This window comes from Chroicocephalus ridibundus, chromosome 6, assembly GCF_963924245.1.
Source record: "Chroicocephalus ridibundus chromosome 6, bChrRid1.1, whole genome shotgun sequence".
In the NCBI taxonomy this organism is placed as follows: Eukaryota; Metazoa; Chordata; class Aves; order Charadriiformes; family Laridae; genus Chroicocephalus; species Chroicocephalus ridibundus.
Window position 1 is genome coordinate 59,701,743 of NC_086289.1, and position 21,898 is coordinate 59,723,640.

The following is a 21,898-nucleotide window of genomic DNA, read 5'->3' on the forward strand; positions in this document are numbered from 1 at the left end:
AGATCTACCTGGACCTGAAAACCCCAGTAAGACAAGAGATAGTGGAGGCCGCTGATGAGAAATGGCACAGAAGTGCACGAGAGCAGCTGTCTGCCCCATTCCCATACAGGGTCACCGCTGGAGCTATGGCATAAGGCTGAGGGAAGATCTAGTCTGACAAAAATACTTTCAAATGCAGCATTTTCCTGTAAGTATATGAAGTTCACGGATCTTGAGTAGGTGAAACTATAACTGGTAGGAAAGCATCATCTGGAGTTATACTGCATTTTAGCCACATATGCAGATAAAGATACTGCTCTTTAAAAGAGTGACAATCATCAGTGAAGAAATAAGAACAATCAAAGGGATCTAAATGTTATTTCATTGCCCTCTCTAAGTGTATGTTTCCCTACATCCACTGAAGCCCTCTCCTTATTTAAAGGTTGATAACCTGCCAACAGCTCACCCATCTCCAAGTTCGACAGCATTACCAAGAGTTTATTGCAAGTCTTGCTCCACACGTAGGCTGCTGCTGAACAAGGTGCCTCACTCCTACAGTCCGCACACGAGGATCCTCCACGCCCTGGGTTTACACACCTGAAGGTATTACATTGAGAGAACAACCACCCAGCAACACAGAATTAGGGTAAACTTTACTTCTGGGCTTTAACCATTATTCCACAATACACAAGTGTTGTAGTCTCTTTTCAACCTGCAACTTGGCAAAAGTAAGTAGGAAAAGAAAAACCAAACTTCTTTTTATTTTATTTTTTTTTTTTTTTACTTTTTGAAAGCATTTTACACAGGTTTTGATCTTCAGAATACCTTGGAATCAGTAGAAAAAACTAACTGAACAGTTTGTCTTTACAATAGAAACCTTTCAGGAGTCAAAATTGAGACTAAAAAAATACATGCAAAACATACTCCCTTCAAAACACAACTTGAAACAAAGCACCAAACTACACAAATATGCAGAATGAAACAGCATTGAACATCACAGAAGTAGTCTTCATAAAAGGTGTAAAAGTCACCTATTCACTAGGCACTGTTCACTTGTTTAAACAGAAGAGACAATAAAAATATTGTCCACAAACTTGCAATTTCAACTCAAAGGCTGTAGCTAGGAATTCCTCTATGTGTCATGCTTTAATAGCGACCTGAAAGAAAAAAAAAAAATATATATGCTGTTAGGCTTCCAAGGATTGCCATATTTTAAAGAATTTTGTCTAAAATTTGCTGCCACCCCTCAACTCTGTATGGAATTCAAGAGCCATATGGCTTGTCCATGACCACGTCCAGCTGGTACATTCCTTTGGGTAGAAAAAAACCCCAATTCCCGTCATGCCCAGGGCTGACATTTCCATGCACAAGGAAAATCCAGACTGCAATTTTTCCCCACCTACCAGCAACAGGAGTTACGCTTGTTTTCATTTGGACACAACATGAGAACACAACCTATTCACTCACTCCGTATCCCTCACATTGGGGAATACGCTGAGAATGCTATTGTGTTTTATTAACCTTCTGCCATCAAAACGCAGCTTTATCTTCCATGCAAATAGGCAAGTCAGAAAAAAAAAAAAAAGAGAGCACTATTTGGACCTCAGATGAAGTTAACCTCCTCTTTAGCAAATTATGGTGGGAAATTTAGTTTCAGTGTTAGAAGGTGCGAGGCTTGGGAATTCAGCCCTGCTGTCCTAGAGGTAACCAAACTGTCGGCATACTACAAACTCCTGTTTTGACAGGGTTTCGGAGAAAGAAATGGTACCTCAAGCTGTATTACCTAGTTTATTTTTTTTGCAAGCTAAATATTTGCTCTGTCCTCAAGGTTACCAGTTGCTCAATGGTACATTAAAGGGCACTGTAGTTAAAAAAAAAAAATAACCACCACACTGAAGTCGAACAGTCTTTATGGACACAAAACCTCAGAAGAAGTTCAGGCAAAGCAGAAATTTGCTTTTGATACGCGAGCTCTATGGTTACTTACGAGGTGAATAGGATCGGGATCTGGATCGAGATCTGTAGCCCCCTCGGCTGTAGTATGGAGATGGTGATCTCCTCCTGTGGAAGAGGGCAACAGAAACAACCCCTTTGTTAAAGCCTGCGGCACTGGAGCGGCAGCAGTTTTATGCTGATACCTCTGAACCTATCCTGGTATCAAGAGTGTACTTAGGAAAGCTAACGAGCACACAACTAACTCATCGATATCTCTACTAGATAACAAAGCAAAAATTTGAATTTTCTTAATACTCTTTTTGTTACCGGGTCAGAGTAATGTTACTTTGGACTAATAAAAGAAATATAAGCTCTCTTGCATTCACGAGCTGACTACCTACGACCTTAGTGTTTCAAGCCGAGAGCATCCCAAACAAGCAGCGTAAGCCAAATCACACCTTAACGTCGAATCTAAGTTATTTTTTCCGAAGAGGAAGCGTTGATTTGCGTAGCAGTCACTGCTACCACCAACCCCACCCCAAGCCCCTCCAATCCAGGCACACACAAGTTTTGCATTTCCTTGCCTAATTCCACTGATCTCCTAATAAATAAAAAAATATATCCCCATACATTCAGGACATTAATTTCTTGGCATATATACAAGTATTTCCTATGCAAAGCTGCACTAACCCATCCCTATACTAACCTCACCCCTTTACATGGCATTGAGGGAGCCTTTGAAATGAACTGCGCTGCCCACTGAGGAGCTGCAGGTGCTCAGCGTCCACCCTGTTTCTGTCAGTGTGTTTAAAGATACCCTAGGCATGATTCATAGAATACTCAAAACAAGATCTTCTGTAAGAGTATTTCCACTGTTGACCGGCCACTGAAAGCTTTCCTGTCATACCTGTAAAACTGATCCCTGTCTTGAACAGCTCTCCATCCTCCTCCTCCGCCGCCGCCACCTCCTCTGCAAATACAAAAGCAGAACGGCTTTTGAAAATTTTAAAACTAAACAAAAAGTTAACTGTGTAAGTAAAATGCATCATCAAGTACAGGAAAATGACGTGAAAACAAAGACACATTGGTTCCTACACTGGATAATGCTCAATTACTTCATGACCATCATTTTTATGTATTCCTGGAATGAGCTGGCTAAACTTGGTGTTAAGGAGCAGTTAAAGAGGACTCACGTTCCAGCTGACTAATATTGTATTTTACAATGTCATACTCTCCAACAAGCAGCATTTTAAGATCGTTACATAGCCTCTGCTTCTGAGACCTTATCTGTTCTCAGATGCTTACCCACTTGAGGCAAGCAACTTTTTTTTTTTTTAAACATAGCAAGATCAATTCACTGTCCTGAAGAAAAAATTGATTCCGAGGTGGAGGCAGGGAGAAAACCCCACACACTCACATTTTAACACTTCACAATCACAATCATGTTTAAAGGACATTTAAGAACTGAGGTATTTCTCCTTATACAGACGCCGTGTAGACCAACAATATGTTATAATATTTAACAATATTAAGTGGTTGGGCTGGTACTTCTACAGATTTAGATACAGTAAAGCATTACCAGGAGGAGACTATATCAAGTTTGGATTATGGAACAGTCGCTGCCACAGATGCCTCACAGCAGCCCAAAAAGGCTGTAAATCGTATGAAGGACAAAGAACCCCCAAACACTACACCACACTTTGAATCAGCAGGCCTCCTCCTTTATTTATTTTTTTAAAAATAAAAGTCTCAATTTGGTAGATAGCCACTGTGCAAATGGAGTTTTTTTTAATGTTATTCTCCAGTTTACAGATACTTTTCCAGCCAAGAGTATGCATCCCACAGCAATGAAGAGAAATTAAAGTTTTAACATTACAATCCCATCAGAAATCGCATTTCTCTTATGGCTTCACTGCACAGAAGGCAAGGAAGGCAAAGTAATTGTTACCAATTGATTTGCTAGGGTGGAGTACTAGTATGCAATGCTCTACTGCATCTTTAACAATTCTAACTTTCCCTTCCTCAAGGAAGCACTCCCACCATACGCAACGCTATTCTCTCTCCCTCCAACGACCAATATACCACGATACTTTTAAAAGTAGCCACACACAAACCATTTGTGGCTTTACTTTCACGCTCTCAATATCTGCCATGAAGACATTATAAAGGTTCTGCAGTGAGCTTTAAAACATCGGGGTGTGGGGTTTTGGGAGTTGTGTCGTCCGTGTCCCCCCCCCCCCCTTTTTTTTTTTTTTAAGATAGCAAACGTAAATCAGCCATGCTGAGTGGTCAATATTCAAGTATTTCCACCCTAAAGCCATAGTTCACAACAGCCACAGGATGGGAGAGCACGCAGGAAGGTCAGAACATCTCCCAGCACATGACTGCCTCACAGAGCTGGCCCAAAGCATGGCCAGGAATTCCGATATATTACACTCAGACTAGTACACTGCCTAAAGCAGTCAGGCTCACACCTCCTACTAGTCACTATCCTACAACTATTCTCACTGACACACTCCTAGAACTGACGTAATTACAGCTTCTGATAACATTTTACAAACATCTGAGCCACTGTTCACTATCAGGTAAGAAAGAGGTAACATTTCAAGCAGTAAAGACTTAAGGTCATACCATAATCTAAACAAGGACTAAATTACATTTTAAGAACACACACGCAACAAACAACAGATTTCAAAGACCACCAGTACACCCTGACCGACCCTTTGCGAAAGAATAAGGGAACCTGTACTATGAAGAAGTGCAAGAAAGACCAATGGTGTAGAACCCTCACCAAACACTGCATTAGCCCCACATCTTTTGCTGGTACTTAGGTGCCTTTGCCATTTTGTTTACATCAGAACCCCGTACAAAGAAACAGAAATTGGGAGAAACAAGCCAGAAGCACCACTAACAGACTGCTTAGCAGGCTATGTTCAAAGTCTTTTCTGTTCCCCAACACTTCGGCAAGCTGCTTCAGATAATTTACCCACTAGACTTTGGTTAATTACTTTCAGTACATTAAGCAAGATGAAGCTATGTTAACTATCCCAAGCAGGGTTTTATACCTTGTACCTGAAACAAACTGGAAGTTTGGTCAAAGAGCCATCTACAAGTGCTGGCAAAGTGAAACCTGACACGTCCTGGTTCTTGTATGCCCAGTATCAACTTCAGATTTTAGCTGCTACAGTTCTCCAGAACATTCAAAGCCACTGATGTTTCAAGAAAATGGACCGCTGGAGGCAGAGAACTACCCTAATGACTGTTTCCCAGAAATGTGAGTGGAACGCTTCTAAACATGCGTTCACTGTGATGGCATGGAGCGCCTCGATCCTCTCTCTGTCCACAGCAGCATTTAAGCACTGTGGAAGCAAGGCACCCGATTTAAGTGACAACCACAAGGCAGGGAGGGGAGAAACAGACTGGAAGCAACCCCAACAGGCTGGGACAGAATAAAGAGTGGCTGAAAGTAGTAGGAGGGGACAGGAGGAGACAGCTGCCCTCAGTCACTGCCAATGACCATACAGTTACCAATGTCAGTGTAAAGATTGTATTTTCTTCTATACCTAGAAAGCAACAGAAGAGTACACTGAAAGCTAAGATCACAGAATTTATTTCCTTTGTCTTTGAGCTGTAATGTGATAATGCAATTTGAATTAATCTATTTCCATGAATACATGGTTGCCATCAGGGAACAATCATAAATCCACCCACTGCTGATGCATTTAAGCTTTGCAAACCACTTAGGAAGAACTACTATAGAATCCAGCAACTGCAGGAACTTTTTGCTAATTGCAGACAGAAAAAATGAACTCTTATCTTTGTGCGCAAGTTAAGTGTCCCCTGTGCAATCCTCACAATTTCTGGGACAAGTCTTGTTGTCAGTCTTAATGGAAAATGCCAAAGACAAACTTGCTCTATCTCCAAAACCAATTACATATCAACCATGTTTGACAGATTTTCTATCAACTTTACTAGCCCTCTGACAACGTATATTGACACCTGAATATTCACCTCTTTCAGCTAACTACTATGCTGGCGAACACACAAGTTTAGACTGAAGACAGTTGGAAATAGGAGGTGTGAGTCCTTCAAGTAAAACACACACATCCAACCTGACAAAGTATGTTAAAAAAAGCTTTTTTTACACAAATGTCCAATACAGAAAAGGTAACGTTCCAACCCCCGATTCCTTATTTTTTGCAACATTTGAGATGCCATAATTATTAGTAGGGGATACTGGCGACCACTGAAATTTCACACTTTTTGTCTACTACACTGCACTCAAAATCTAAGTTGGCACTGTAATACCAACTCATATATTAGATCTGCACCCGTACTCCCACCATTTCAATGCTAATAGATGAACCAACAAAAGACTCTTTTAAAATAAGAGTATGGAGAACAGACTTCGTTTTTCAAAACTTAATGCACATTTAAAAAAAAAAACCCACCAACATTATGGACTAACTCATGCCACAGGTTAAACACCACAAAGCGTTTCTCAGTCTGACCAATCTGATTTGTACCGAGCGGTCAGTTTGGTAATGATTTCACAGTAATTTTCCAGAATGACAGTGAGTGCAAAACTATTTTGGCATACCGATGTAGGATGAACTGCTTAACACTTATACAAGAAGTAAAAACGTAGATGAGAAAGCACAGTTTAAAAAGCAGTAGAGTTATTACAAATATTGCCTCACCTGTATGATCTGCTGTAATAGTCACGATCATCATACCCTCTGTCATACCCTCTGTCATAGTAATCTCGTCGTCGTGAGCTGCCACTACAAATAGTGAAAGAGAATTAAATTTAATAAAATATAAAGCATTCACATTGTTTGCAGTGCTTTTCAGTAGGCACACAATCAGTCAAGTATATACCATTTTAACTGGGTTATATTATTACCTCACATCCTCACAGTTGAAGTGATTGTGAGCACTCCTACTTTCCCATCAGTGCAGATGGGAACAGAACTACTTAAATAATTGCTTTTTAAAACGCTTGAACTTTAAGACAGCTACTTTTCTCCTTGGTCTGAAACCTCTTAACCTTTTGATATCACATGCACATGAGAAATTCCATTCTGTGACAACTTTTAACTCTCAGGAAGCTCCTTTTGGAAGAACTTTCCCATTAAAAAAAAATAACCTGCAGTCTCAACACAACATCAACTGCATAACCACCAGTACCTTAGCTCAAAGTCTCGGGAGAACAATTTACACTCTTGTCAACTTTAAGTGTACTCTGCGGATAGGGCAAACTGCGCCACACAGCTGCCCAAGCAGTATTTGTTAATTCACACTTGAAAACCCAAGCTTGCAAAAGACATTAATATTTGAATGTACATAGGACAACAACCTAAAATAATTTAGAAGCTGTCAAAAAAAATCTTACTGTAGGCTCATTTAAGTGTTTAGATAGCTCATGTCTGGGCTGTATAACTAAGGAACCCAGGTTTCTGCTCACTGTAATCCAGGCTGATCCTAGATCAGTCACTGACAAGTGCTGTATAAATTAACTCCTCCTATCCAAAGGGCTGGAAAGGCTAGGTATTATTACTGGTGGCTGTCCACATGTAGTCTTTTTTTTTTTTTTAAACTTCTTAAGAGCCTCCTTTATCAGTTGAGTTTTTTAGTTTTCAGAAGCCTTGCCAGATAAACACATCAGTGTTAGCACAGCTCTCAATAAAGAGAGGAAAAAAACCACAGAGAATCAGGTCTCTTAGAAGAGATATAGAACAGTTTTTAACGAAACATAATATAATTAATCCTATCCCATACTGGTTTGGAAAAAAAAACCCACACAGGTAACTTACTAAGTGGGTCTTCCCATATAGATTCCAGGGGTAGGTGTGTGAGGTCTTTTGGTTATGGAGAAGTCTACCCGGATCCTTCTTCCATCCAGCTCCATTCCGTTGGCACGTTCCTTTGCCTGAACAGAGTGATAAAAATACAGTTAGCTGTAAATGTGAAATTTATTACCGACACAAGTGTCTAACCACTGCTTCAAGTATTAAGAGAAGTCCTAAAATGGCTCAGTTAGGATGCACGTCTAAATTTCACTTATGCCTTATACATAACACCAAAAATAAACTGTAAGACATTCTAGACCAGCTGGATATGAGCTTCAGTAACCACTTAAAATGTGACTTACATTGCATAAAAAGCCTGAAAGGATCATAATTTAACAATTGCTTCGGTACCTCTATTACAAGCACTTTCAAAGGTTCGTCTTAATCATGTTAATGTAGGGACATGTAACTACTCCAGCATACAACACAAAGCAAAGTATTTAAACGTTAACAGAAGAACACTGTTGTTTTTCCTCCAATACATTCTCAAACCTACCATAACCTTGAATATAATAATATCCGAGTCATAACTAAATCTGAAGTAAAAACCCAAAACCATTGGGATTTTTCTGCCAAGTAGCAGGACCAACATCCAAAGCTCCAATCTACCCTGGAATCCTTCATGCCAAATTTGGGAAAGACGACACTGGAGACTTTAAGTAATGGAATGTATACAGAATATAAGCCTAATTACAGCCCACATGCACAAAGCTCTCCAAGGGCTGGCCTGAGTGTAGAATTCTATACAAGTATAGAATTCCCTTGTTCATTCTGTAGCACTTTGTAAGCAAAAGATCTCGTAATTTGTTATATGGTATTGACACCGCTTCAATTTACTGAGTCCCTGAGGGTTTCCCATAGACATGCGCAGGCACCAAGAAGCCACGTACAGCCTGGCTTTTTGTTTTCGGAAAAGATTCCCCTGGCCCCTTTCAGACTGAAGCACTAGAAGTCAGCAGAATGCATGTTAGCGCTCTTACAGAGAGCTCAGAAATGGCCATCTGTTTCACACTGAACAGGCCTGTTATTAAATACAAGATCGCATGTGCAGTTAGGAAGGAACGCTCACCTCTCAATTACAACAGAGCCCATGCTTCTATTTTCTTTTCCTTGCTGGTATAGTTTCCATTATGGCTAGCCCGAAGTTTGCTTTTGTGAAATTACAACAGCTCAGCCTGCACAGGGAGCAGTATTCATGGACCTCTAGTACACAGTAACTGTCGTCTGAACTAAGACACTGACATTTATTATAAGATGCCAAGCATTATCTTAGCCCCTGAGGAGGCAGGGAAGAGAAGATCCTGTGAACTAGTTTGCATTATGGTTATTTCATATAGTCACAAGGAATTAAATTTAAAGGTTCCTATAGCACTTTAAAGGTCAATCAGTGAGCTTTCTCAGGCTATATCCCGTTACAGCATATATATCCCAGCAACTGCAAACACACCATACATTCTGTAACCCAACCTACTTCCTTAGCATCCTCAACGTTCTCGAAGTACACAAATGCGAATCCTCTTGAACGCCGAGACTGCTGATCATATACAATGGAAACATCAGCAATTGGGCCATACTTGGAGAAAACTTCTCTCAGGTCTCTTTCTGTGGTATACAGACTCAATCCAAACACGCCAAGACAACAATTTGGGTCAGGATTTGCCTGCAGGATGGGACAAAGAGATAAGATATTAGAATAAAATTGCTTGTATTTGCAGTTATTTCACAAGCTGTGACTGTCAGAGCTTCAAGACAAAACAACAAAAATATACTACTGAGGTTCAGGCTGGGTTAACTTGCTAAGACTCTATTACAATCAACCCTACAGATACACGAGCCTCCTTTCACAAAAATTCTTTGCATTTCTCAGGGTACTGTACAAACTACAGTTACAGCACATAACAGGTACCATATACAGTTGAATGTGGAGTGATATACACACACACAGAGGCCTGGATCATGTCTTCATGTATGCTAGTTACCACTTTTCCCCCCCTACTTTAACACGAACCAAATTGCGCTCAGCCACCTAAGCCTGTAAAGCGGTTAAAAGCAAGCTGGTTTGCAGGCTCATTTAATAAAAAGACACCAGCAAAACAGCTTTTAATTAAATATTTTAGTTTTCCAGGCTTTCTAATAAAAAAAATAAAAGATGTTTCTCTCTCCTAATTCTACCCCCATCCTTCACTGCATACATTCGGTCATTTAATATAGCAGGTATGCTGACAACAGCCTGCACTGCCAGCACTTCTAAAGGCATCTGTTAAAAAAACAGACAAACAAACAAGACACCCCACCCCAAATCCTAAGCAAACTTATGGAGATCTACAGCTTATCAAAAGCCAAGTGACAATTAACCTCAACTATATCTTTTAAATAGACTTGAGCAGGAAGGAGAATGTTTTTCTGGAAAACCCCAATGAATCGATTCAGTGATTTTAGGATGTATTCAGGATTACGTATGAGTCATCCTCTTTTCTAACAGACATACCCTGTTTCCAATATGACGTCTCCGAGTAGACATGGGTGAATGGCTGTGACTATGTCGTCGCCGATAATCCCGACTGTAAGACCTACTTCTGGATCTCCTATGAGAGCGGGAACGAGAACGTGATCTTGTGTAGTGTCTACGGGAACTCCTCCTTGATCTAGATCTGAGGAAGAAAAAAAAAAAAAAAAAAGAAAAAGGTACAGTGTTTGCTTTGTTTTTTTTAACCCTTCAAAAATACATCAGAGATTCACAAACAAAAAGCCCAAATAACCATCTTCTTAAAACCTGCAGTACCATATGATTCAGCTATAATCAATTTAGTCACTATTCTCAAGGACTGTGTACTAAATCTTTACGTTCAGATTACTGCACTTGCTCCCAGAGCATTCCTACTGCAGAACAGGCACCTCAACTTCCCTTTCAGTTAGCTTTTAACTCATAGAATCACAGAACGTGTTGGGTTGGAAGGGACCTCTAAAGGCCATCTAGTCCAACCCCCCTGCAGTCAGCAGGGACATCTTCAACTAGATCAGGTTGCTCAGAGCCTCATCAAGCCTGGCCTTGAATGTCTCCAGGGATGGGGCCTCCACCACCTCTCTGGGCAACCTGGGCCAGTGTCTCACCACCCTCAGTGTAAAGAACTTGCTCCTAATTCCCCAATAGCTTTCAAGTTTCTCTAACAAGGCTATCTTGGTTTGACACAGTATATGCTTAGAATATTCAAAGCATTACAGTAAAAATAGCTGGGGTGGTAAGAGAACAGGAGTAAATTTGAATTAACATAAAGCATGCACGATTGCAGAGGTGCACGCTTCTGCTTATTCTAGCACTCAGAACAGCACTGCTTTCAGTGCTACCGAAAAGCAAATACGCTTTTTACACAGTGCATAATTACAAGCACAGAAGTCTGGCAAATGCCTCTGAAACAGAGCTGAACACAACTGAAGAAATCAAGTTGTTCGCCTTCCAGTATTTCAACAGTTATTTAACATTAGCTGTTCACAAATGTTTACACGTTCACACTTCAAGTGTATTTAGGCAAAGGTGTAACTGCTCACAAATTTCAGCCCAGTTCCAAAAATGTTTTCTGACAGCACTAAGTCTGTGAAGGTGAGGTCCTGAAACACTTCAATTCCTTCTACTAAACCCTCAGCCCTCCCAACACAGACAATCTTAGTTGTAAAGCTGGGCAGGCACTTAAACTGCAATATTACACCTGAGCCTGGCCTGTTGCTGGCAGTCACTGAGTAATCTGCATTCTGCACAACTACAAAGAAAATTGCTGCAAGGCTAAGAAGTGCCTTGAACAGTTTAATATTCAAAGGCTCTTAGTCATAAATTGTTAATCTTCAGGGTCTTGTTTGTGTCTTAAAAATCCTTCCTCTAGCCTGTGGAAGCCCAGTAGCGAGTACTGACCGAGACCATACGCTACCATCATTGCACAACCGTGTTTCACGTTGACACCACCACTACGCTGGTATGAATGAAGCTCTTAACCAGAACATGCTTTTACTCCTGAGCATTTAACAGCTTCTTCCACAGTTGGGATTTCTCACTAAGTGACACCAGACAGCCAAACTGCACAATATACACTCTGTACATTACAGGCCTCCTTAAAAAAATGCCTTCAACCTCATCAGAAGTGAGCCAGCTAAGTTCTGTCTTCCTCAACTTGAAGCACATATACATGTCCAGGAGAAATGACTTCAGCATGTCCCATTACACCACTTCTGACTATGTATTTATAAAGAATAAATTATTTTTGGCAACAGAAAGTAAAAAAAAAAAGAAAAGAGAAATTCCCTGAGGCAGGGAAGACAGTAAATAAATAAATAAAAATAATAATAATTAAAAAAAGAAGTTCAACACATGCATACAGCTACGTTTCAACCACTGACATAGGAAAAAAAAACAAACTTAAGGCAAACATAGAACTGATGTTCCAGGCTACAGAATGCACCCATTACACTGAACAAAAGATGGACACTTCTAAACCAGGCAATCTATTATGTGAAAGAACAAGGCTTATTTTAAATAGGCACTGCTTATATTGCTGCCTTAAATGTCATACTGCCATTATTCTTTTTTGCTGCAAAGCCATCACAGCTGAAAATCCTATTCCTTCGTTAAGAACTGTTTAGACTTCACAGAGTCAGCCAAAGATGGCTTGCTGTGCTGCTGCTGAAAACATCAATAAAAGGAGATTCAATCAAGTATATCCACACCCCAACTGATAAATACACCAGGCCACAGATTTGTTCCCAAATCAAAGTTTAATTTATAAAGCTGGTAATTCAAAAATACATTTGCAAGAGAAACTATCAAGAAATATGAAAGTTCTCACAAGGTTATTTCTCTGGTGAGAGACAGAGTTAGAAGACCTGCTTGTAATCACATCCAAACATGTGACGGCACTGAAAACAGACATAAGTAATGTTGCTTCTAAGTGCGCCTTGACACAATTCTGCCCAAATCTGCTAATGAACACACTCCAACTCTGCAATACACTTCCAGTATTTCCAGTCTCAGGCATTTTCAAGACAGCTGTTAAATGCTCAGGAAGCCATGGTAGTCATAATCTACTTTTGTTCCTCAAAAAGTAAAAGGTCAGTTGCCAGGGTATTATTTAAAGGGTGATTTCTTGTAAAAGTAAATGATTTGCCAGGTTTCTCGTAAATTCTAGATCTTGTATTTGCTGCTTTCAGCATCTTACACAATTTTTGATGGCATAACACTACGGTTTTCCAGCAAGTGAGAAACGTGTGCCTTAAAAGTATGAAACCCCTCGAGGTTATGGACAAGGTGCAGCAGGACATGCTGGGATGGGTCCTGACTCGCTGGTTATTTTAAAATTAAAAGGTTTCCCAAAAGTGTGTGCAGTCTCCATCCTCTAAGATTTTTAAAACACAACTGGATAAAGCCCTGAGAACATGGTCTGAGCCCAGAGCTGACTCTGCTTTAAGCAGGGTTTTGGACTGGACCCTTCCTGAGTTATCCTATGCATCCCTTACTGCTAGCAATTCTGGAGGTCACTCCAATCTCAGAACTCTGTAGGGCGATATTACTCTATGAAGAAATATTTATTCATTTAATTTGACATATTGTTCTTGCACTACAGGGACTGACAAGTCCATGATTTGAGACTTATGCCTGTAGTCCACAGAAAAAACAAGCGCAATCCTCTGCTGTCAAAATTTCCCAAGTATTTTCCTTCTCACAAAAAGCCTTTCAAACAGATCACCTTGATCTGGCAAGGAGACCTAAACACAGTATTTGATAGCTTTTTCCAACATGGGCAATTGCTAACAGCGCAATGTCTTCCAGAGTTGTCATCCCTCCCTCCAGCCTAATTCCTTGCTTATACACATAAAAAGTATACTGCGAACAGCTCAACTGGAAGCTCCACTGCTGAAAGCCACTTTTTTTTAACCCGAGTGTTTAAAAACGGGTAAAGGAACTATCAACATATTTATTTCTGTAGTCAGCACTCAATTATCTAAACTCTCAAGAAAATGACATAACTTACAGGTTTTGTTCCCTCTCTATTCATTCTTTATTAAAAATGTACCTCTTACATGACACACCTGGTAAAGCCAATGTAACGTGACCACCAGTGACGCTTATTGTCTTATTTTTAGACTAGCAGCATTATTTTATGCCTCAGCTTGTTTAGCAGATGGGCATAAGGATAGGCAATACAGTGGAAAGGGCATTTTCATAGTGTACACTTGCGTTGCCACGTAACAAATACAAAATAAGCAAGCTGCTTTCTCCACAGCTTTTTTTGAGAGCTTGGAAAGCTTTCTAATTTTCAAAGCCTTCCAGCCCGTTAATTTTCAAATCGAATTAATATATATTTAAAAAGTCAGACAGATGTCGTGAAATTCATATTTATCCCTATTGTTTCTTTTTCATTGAGTTTACCGTTAACTAATCCAGTAACATCACTGCTTCCATTAATGTGACCTAAAATGGAAAATCTGCTGATGCACATATTTCTTTGCACAGAAAAACTAAGATTTAGAATTCCTAATGCTTCACGCTCAGAAACTAGCCATTATTTTAAGACTTAAAAGGCAGGCCACTTCCAAGCTGTGTCAAGACACAAGCCTACATAGCCAAATACCTCTTAGAAAAAGCTGCAACAAGATTTGAGTTGATAGTTTAGCTTTTCAAATCCTGGAACCACGCATGCCCCTTTGTGTTCACGGTGCACAGATCACCAGTTACCTCTGGAAACAACTGGGATAAACTGGACTTTCCATTTCCCTCTGACATAACCATCTGACTTGCAAAGAGGAGGAAGAGGTAAAAGAAGTAAACTCACCTGGATTCAGACCTGGATCTAGATTTTGACCTGGAACGCCTGGAATCCTCCTTAGATCGAGATCTTGCAGGGGTGTGCCTCCCCGACTTGCCAGACCCATGAGCACTTCCGCTTCTGGAAGCAGAACGGGATTCCTGCACGCAGATATTGAAAGCCTAATTTGTACACAATTTCTTGTTTACCTAAGGTCTGTAAACAAGCTCCAGTGAAATAAATGGTAAAAATTCATATCTATGTGTCCGGGCAGTTGGCATTAGAACTGCCTAGATTTTTAAGAAGGTTTTTTTTTTTTTTTTCCCTGGTAGACACTTCTTTACCCTGCATATACTTTTGCTATTAAACAGATAATGCATGCATGTTTAGCAAAATATACAGGGACACATAAACAGACTAGTAATTACTTAGCGTAGTGCTTTCAGATTCCAGATTACTTCTTATCTTAACTTCATTTTTATTCCTTTTCTTCATTCTTCCGTTTCAAATTCTGACTTCTTTCATCTTCCCCACTTCACACAAATTGCTCAATATTCTACAAGTGGGACTTCTGGTCTGATAATTAGCATGCATTCACTTTCTTTTTTTTCAAATTTCAGCTTCACTTATTCCTGAGCTTCAAATAATTCTCATTTATAAAACTTGTCAAATGGCGACTTCCGCATTTTCCTTCTTCAACATTAACCTTAATAGAAAAAGAACAGGATGAAGAATATTTAAAAACTCCAGGATAAAATCTAGTGCCAAAACTGAAACTAGAAAAAAAAATGTTTTGTGGACTTTTACTATATATGCAGTTCAAGAATTGAATCTACCAAATGCCCTACTATTCTATAAACAGATTCAGTCCATTCAGTTTAACTTAGTACTAAGTAACTGAATTCGCTATTTATGCCTGTATTTAATAGCAAATGCACAGTGGATCAACTGAATATCTACTAATGAATTCTAGCATTAGGAAACTCAAAATACTTTGCACCATCAGCCACATACTTAGACAAAAATCAACAAAAAGTGACTTAAGCAAGGTCCCTACTGCGCCAGAGACAACTAACTGATGCGCCTTTTGAATGCAGAAAGCACAGCGTGGTTGGTCTTTCAACGACTTAAAATTATGTTACTTTGGGGGAAGTTTCTTTCCGTTTAGAAGGTCTAGTTTGAAGGTTTATGAGCACACTCCCACCTACTCTGCCTGCACAAGCGTCCTTACAAGTGCAGGCTTCACACTTCCAAACAAATCACCATTTTCCACCGACCGAAAATGCAATTCTGTGTAACACGCTCAAACACTGCTCTAAAATAATACCCCCTCTACTCTATTATTTACTTGTAATCTTTATTGGTAATGACAGAACCTAATTAGCATTTTAGACTTTGTTTTTAATCAGTGTAAAGCTTAACTTCAGTCACATGGCTTAAACGCTTGGTTTGAACACACCAGAAGGTTTTCTTTCTTTCAAGATATTAAAGAACATTTAAAATTCAGCAGTAGAATTCTATTTGTTCCTAAAAACCAACAGTTGTAAATTTTGTGTCAATTCTGATCAAGAATGCTCACCCATGACACCGGAGTACCAGATTTTTTTCAAAAATCACCTGGTTTATCTTTGTAGCATCTCTTAAACCTGAATATTCACCCTAACAGGCATTCTATACTAAGCATTCAGAAAATAATTTGCTAAACCAAAATTTAATCATGCTTAAACCACTTCCAAACAACCTCAAGTTGAACTATTTACAATTGCCTCCCATCCAACACTGTGGGGACGGGGTGGGACACAACTTCCAGGATAAAGCAGATTTTCACTTAATACCAAGAGCAAGAGAATCAAGGCCATATTCTTCTCCGTCAAAATATTTAAGGAGGTGTTCTAAACTGTGGCCACCTCACATATTAACCCTGCAAAGGGCAGTGCAAATCCTGAGAACTAATTTAGGTTACAAATAACAAATTTAACCTCAACGCATTATTACCTTCAAAAGAAAACAATCCATGGAGATGAGATCTGAGTTACTGTATTAATAACGCTGTAAGCAGCCTTCAACTCTTTGTAAAAGAGTTAGACAACGCCAGATTAAAGAAGGGCCAAAACCCCAAACTAAGGCTGTTCTTCCTTTGGGGAAAAATCCTTCTGTTCGTAAAACTTAACCCTCTTGGCAGAATCAGACAAGACAGAAGGAACCACGTCGAAAGGCAGGTGGTCTGACACTGAGAAGGACACAAGAAATGCACAACTGGACGGAAGCAGCAGGGAGAATCTTGCCCACAAACATACCCCGTACCCCTTTCTAGTGTTTAGAAGTTAATAAGCTTTGAAGAAATCAGTAGAGAAATCATATTAGCGTAAGCAAATGACTGAAGTCTTCATCCCTTTGACATATTTTTACAACAACCTTTGCTACATTACGTTAAGATGGATGTGGAAGCGGGACACCTGTGATCTGAGAGGAAACAGATGTGTATCTAAACCAGAAAATTAAACAGCTGGCTTAGATCCATTCCGCTCTTTTGGATTTTACAACATTTTCCAGTTTTTAAACATCCACGTTTTTGTTTCCAGATCACCATTCGTTGAAACGTCTCTCTTCAATCTCCCCCATTTTACAGGATTATGCCACTTCTTTAGTACTTCCAGCCTCCAAGGAACTCCTGGCACCTCACCTGCTCCAGATATTCCTGAGACTGGCAATAACCCCTAAAATGTCAAAGCTCTTACCCGCCCCCCAAGCCCCAGGAAATGCTCCCTGGCTAAAATGTCAAACACCAGGAGCCTGCATCACTCCAAAAGCAGTTTATGCCCCAGCATCCTGACACATACTGAGGGTTCCTACAAGCCACTCCCACAGCTCACTGAAATCGCAGAGTTTCTACTACCTCCTTTGGTTGCTCTTCAGACATTTTCTCTGCCTGATTTTTGCTCTTTTGCCAAACTAGGCTCCTGTAAGGAATATGCAATAACAAAAGAAGAAAAAACAGACTTCTTTACCCTCCCTATATTCAAACTCTGCTGGTAAGCAGATCAAGACTGGTGTTTGCTATTAAATAACCATTTTATTCTAAACTTCAATTTGTGACATGTACATTTCCAAAATCACCAGATGCCTTGATCGTTACCAACAGTTCTTCCCCTTCATTGGCCATTGCTGGAATTGAGATGGAAGCCCTGAAGTCCAGGCTTGTGTGTTTCCAAATCATTCTCTCCATACTTGAAGCATATTGAAAACAACGGGTAATGCTGTAGGGATGACATTTCTGAGCACATTCCTAAAGATGTGTTACAGTCATCTACTCCACAGGCAGGGAATGCCAGGGCAGCAGCATTATTTTGGGGGCAGTGGACACAAAAGGTTTCCATGGACTGAAGCAGCTGTAAGGTATGGAAGTGAGGACCGCGTGTTCTTTGTACTTCTGAGATCCAGGTTTTCCTCACGGGGATCCAAGTTACAGGTTTCCGATACTTAATGGAAGACACCGGCAAATAAAGTGATTAGTATTTTTTAAATCCTAAATTCCTATACAATTACATAGTTCCACTTGTTTTCTTAAGGAAAGCTGCAGCCCCACATTACACATCATCAAATCTACAATAAGATTTCCTCAACGTGTCACTGCGCTCACTTCACACTCCTTCCACCTCCCTGCTACTCAATTTAGCAATCGATCCAACAGAGAAGGAACAGCTTTTGCCTCTCTCCCCCTGAAGCACACCAGCACCAGACCAGATCACTGCTGGGGGGGCTGGGAATCCACTGGGAGGGAAAGCAGAGCAGCCCCTTCCCATGACAGTTCCCACACTCCACCAAAAAGAAACAAAAAAAAAAAACACAAAAAAAAGACAAAAAGAGACAATAATGTGTTTCGAAAAATCAAACTAACAGACAAGAAACACAGAAGCCCAGCTTCCTCCCACCACCTCTGCCGCTTGCACTGGCCCTGGAGCTCACTCCGTGCCACCAAGCCGGCAGGAGACTAATCCAGCAGCAAAAAGCAAAGGATTTTCTGACAGCTTCGGGTACCGACCAGCCCAACAAAAAGTCAGATCAAGGGCAGCTGACGAAGGAGGAACACAAAGAACGACCTGTCCTTTTGGTGGCATCAAGCTATCAGATTGTTTCTAACCTTCTCAAACTGCTTCCTTACTTCTTCTGCCACAACTTACTAATAAAAATCAGCATTTTTAAAAATAGATGCCTTAAGTATCTTGTAAGTACATCTATACCTTGAGCATTTCTACTGTTCGAGTTACTCTGATTAAAAAAAAAAACCAACCAACAAACCTGACTACCATATTAAGCAATTGCTGACCAGGCACGTACCAAGTAATCACCACCACCATTAACTAATTCACACAACGAGACTCACTACTTTTCCCTTTAACTAGTCTTCTTCCCAGCCCTCCCATGCCTGAATCACATGCACTCCAGTGAGCACAAGTTCAATGAAGGAAAACACAATAAAAGCGACTTGGAAAAACGTGGCAGTTATTGCGGCATACCGATGGTATCTCAAGTGTGTTCCAGTATTCGAAGTATTAGTAGCACCTAATAACTTAGGGCCTCTTCAGTTAAAAAGAGCTCCCGGAGTTTAATCCCACTGTGGACTATAAACTCTGAGAGAGAATTTGAGCCGGGATTTTCTTTCCCTTCTTTTTTTCACACCCCGCCCCCCTTTTTTAAACTGTGACATAAACCAGTTTCAGTTTGCTTTGCTGCTGAACTAGCAAGTCCCATTACTTGCGAAAGCACCTGGTATTTCTTCTCCATCCCCAATGCTGACATTAGGACTCGTGGCTCCACAATCCAGTCAAGCCTGCAAAGCAATGCAGCTGGAAACGGAATCAGGGAAAAAAAAAAAATCAGCTAATTCCCAGATCCGACTGACTGTACAAACACTAGTATAAGGGAGAAAGCAGAACACGTTTTCAGGAGCACAATTCTTGTTGGCAGCATGGACTTGGAACAGCTTCACAGACAACTGTAAAGTCATATCCTAGATTCTTTATCCAAACACTGCTTCTGCTCTGCAGAGACTTGAGCGCTTCCAGCTTCAAAAAGTAGAAAAGCCATTGACTCAGTAAAATATAAGCCTTAAGTAAGCCAAAAATGTCATAAATAACACTAGCAAGAGCATTAGAAAAGCCGCTCCCTCATCTAGTCTGAAATAGCAGGCTTGTAGCTCTGTGCTCTTCTCTCTTAATTTTACAAATGCCTACATTGCGTACAACTTGCCTATTTATGACTCACAAAAGTTCAGACATCACTCATTTTAAGCATTGCTGAAGACTGCCCGCACGTGATTTTATTATTTTTTTAAAAATGAAAGTATAGAAAAGGGAAGATCAGGGAAGCAGGAAGAATGGGAAAGTACAGACTAGGAAGTAGGGGGGATAGCAATTGCTGTCCTATCACACCCTGCACAGTTACCTTTCCAAAAGACTTTGCTCGAAAGGTCTTCGTGTTTCCACTCCTTCTGATTGGAAATACAGCGCAGGTTATCCTGCCAAACTTTTACTAAAGGTCGGCTGCCGTCTTGAACTGCTTTTCAGTGGACTTGCACAACAGCAATTCAATCAACCTTTTATAAAAAAAACTAACCCACAGAAATCCACCTTGAGCAAGTCAGAACTAAGAGTTCCTCCCCAACAACACAACAGTTGGAAGAACGACGTGAAGACACCAACGGAGAGGGAAGACCGGGGGCGGCACGAGCCTATTCTCTAATCCCTGTCTTTCAGCATTCATTCCCATGCAGCATTTTTAACCTCCCGCAGACCAAGTTTTCCTAACCTCAGCTCCACGGAAGGACAAACACTTGCACTATTAAAGCTTCTTACAGGGCATCTGAAAGAGAAAAGGCCCTACCCAAAGCAAGACACTCCAATTTCCTGCTCAGAATTGTTACGTTCTCTTCAAAATGGATTTTTTGCCACCTCCAGTGAAGGCTAAAACTTCAAACTACTCATCACCTCCACAACTCCTGCTGAGGCTGCGAGAAGTTCAAAAAGTACAGGCTGATGAGGGAAAAATGCACCCAAACCACAGCCCTGACCCCGGCACTGCACTTCTCCGTAAAAAATAAAGACCTCGAAGGAAAACAAGGCTCATTTCCCAAAGAAAAACCAACTATAGGTAATCTGTACTGCAGATGTACATTACAAACGTGAAGCTTAGCAAGTCACCTACTGTGGTGTTATTAAAATTCCATCCAAACAGCAACATCTTGCAGTAACTATGCAGTTTAAGAGAACACCTACTGCAGGCTGCACAAAGCAAGGATCTCGCCCTAGCACAGCTTGAGGTTTAATCCTTGGACTACCGCAATGGCATTTAGAGACCCAGCCACCTGGATGCAAGGCTGCAACCGCATCAAGAAGCAGGGTTAATATTTTACAAGCAAGCGCGAGGAGCGGCAAATCGGAACTCAATTTAGGAAGTAAATCACCGAAAGCGGGTTCTAGTGCAGCTTTAGAGAGAGCAGAACAAAGGCTGAGACTACCCCCGGCTGGGGATTCTCCTTCCCAGCCCAGACGTTACCCAGCACGGGCAGGGGGACGGAGGCCGAGGCACCACGGCACCAGCCGAGCCACTGCAGCGGGAGGCACGGGGGAGCGGAGCCGGCCACCCCCCGCGTCCCCTCGGGGCAGGGAGAGGGTAGCCCCGGCAGCGGGGTCGCAGCGGCAGGGCCCGGGACAGGCAGCCCCGCCGCCCTCGGCCATTTTGTCCCTCTCCGGCGCGCCCGGTCACCAGCCCAAGATGGCGCCGGGCAGACTCACCACGGAGCGCGCCGGCGGGCGGGCGGATAGAGCGGCCCCGCCGCGTGCTCCCTCCGCCTCCCCGGCCGCCATCTTCCACCCCGAGCCCGCCGCTTATCCCCCGCCTCCGCCGAGGCCACGGCGGGCCCTTCCCGCGGCGGCTCCTCCACTCGGGCCGCGGCGCCGCCCGGAGAGGGGCGGCGGAGGGAGGGATGGAGGGGAGCGCGGGCTGTCCCGGCCGGGCAGCGCACTCAGGCTCCGTGTATTACCCGCTCGCCGTAGTTCTGCTCCCCGCTGTCGCTCATCGTCCCGCCGCTCCCCGCCACCGGCACCGCCGACCCGACCGTCCCCGGCGCCAGCGCCCTCCGCAGAGGAAGTGACGCCGCCCCGCCGGCGCGCGGGCCCCCGCGCCAGGCCCCGCCTCCCCCGCCGCCGGCCCTGAGGGGAGGCCCCGCCCCGCGGCGGCCCTGGCGGGAGGCCGTGGCGGGTGGCGGCTGGCGGCGGGCGCCGGGGGTGGCCCCCTCCTGCCCGGGCTCGGGAGCTGCTGGGGGCCGGGGGGGCGGAACCCGAC

At 42.0% G+C, this 21,898-nt stretch overlaps 1 protein-coding gene across 2 annotated transcripts; it reads right to left on the minus strand.

Annotated features, from left to right (window-relative positions):
- Nucleotides 1-611: 611 nt before the first annotated feature.
- On the minus strand, nucleotides 612-21,724 carry TRA2B (transformer 2 beta homolog). Of its 2 annotated transcripts, XM_063338269.1 has the most exons (9): nucleotides 21,597-21,724; nucleotides 14,582-14,715; nucleotides 10,255-10,417; nucleotides 9,238-9,426; nucleotides 7,731-7,846; nucleotides 6,615-6,698; nucleotides 2,822-2,884; nucleotides 1,967-2,040; nucleotides 612-1,136 (listed from the first exon to the last, which is right to left on the minus strand). In XM_063338269.1, exons 1-9 carry the CDS (start codon nucleotides 21,630-21,632, stop codon nucleotides 1,126-1,128), a joined length of 870 nt encoding a protein of 289 aa, XP_063194339.1. In that variant the 5' UTR covers nucleotides 21,633-21,724; the 3' UTR covers nucleotides 612-1,125. The 2 variants fall into 2 exon arrangements, with proteins under 2 accessions (XP_063194339.1, XP_063194340.1); XM_063338270.1 differs by lacking the exon at nucleotides 612-1,136 and having other exon boundaries at nucleotides 1,959-2,040.
- Nucleotides 21,725-21,898: the final 174 nt, after the last annotated feature.

What these genes read in the sequence shown, in the direction of transcription:
- TRA2B (XM_063338269.1), bottom strand. Translation starts at nt 21,632, where the DNA reads ATGAGCGACAGCGGGGAGCAGAACTACGGCGAGCGG. An exon ending in AGATCCAGGTCTGAATCCAG is followed by an intron (nt 10,418 to 14,581) that starts GTGAGTTTACTT and finishes TTTCTTCCTCAG; the next exon opens with ATCTAGATCAAGGAGGAGTT. An exon ending in TATTACAGCAGATCATACAG is followed by an intron (nt 2,885 to 6,614) that starts GTGAGGCAATAT and finishes TTGTATTTGCAG; the next exon opens with AGGAGGTGGCGGCGGCGGAG.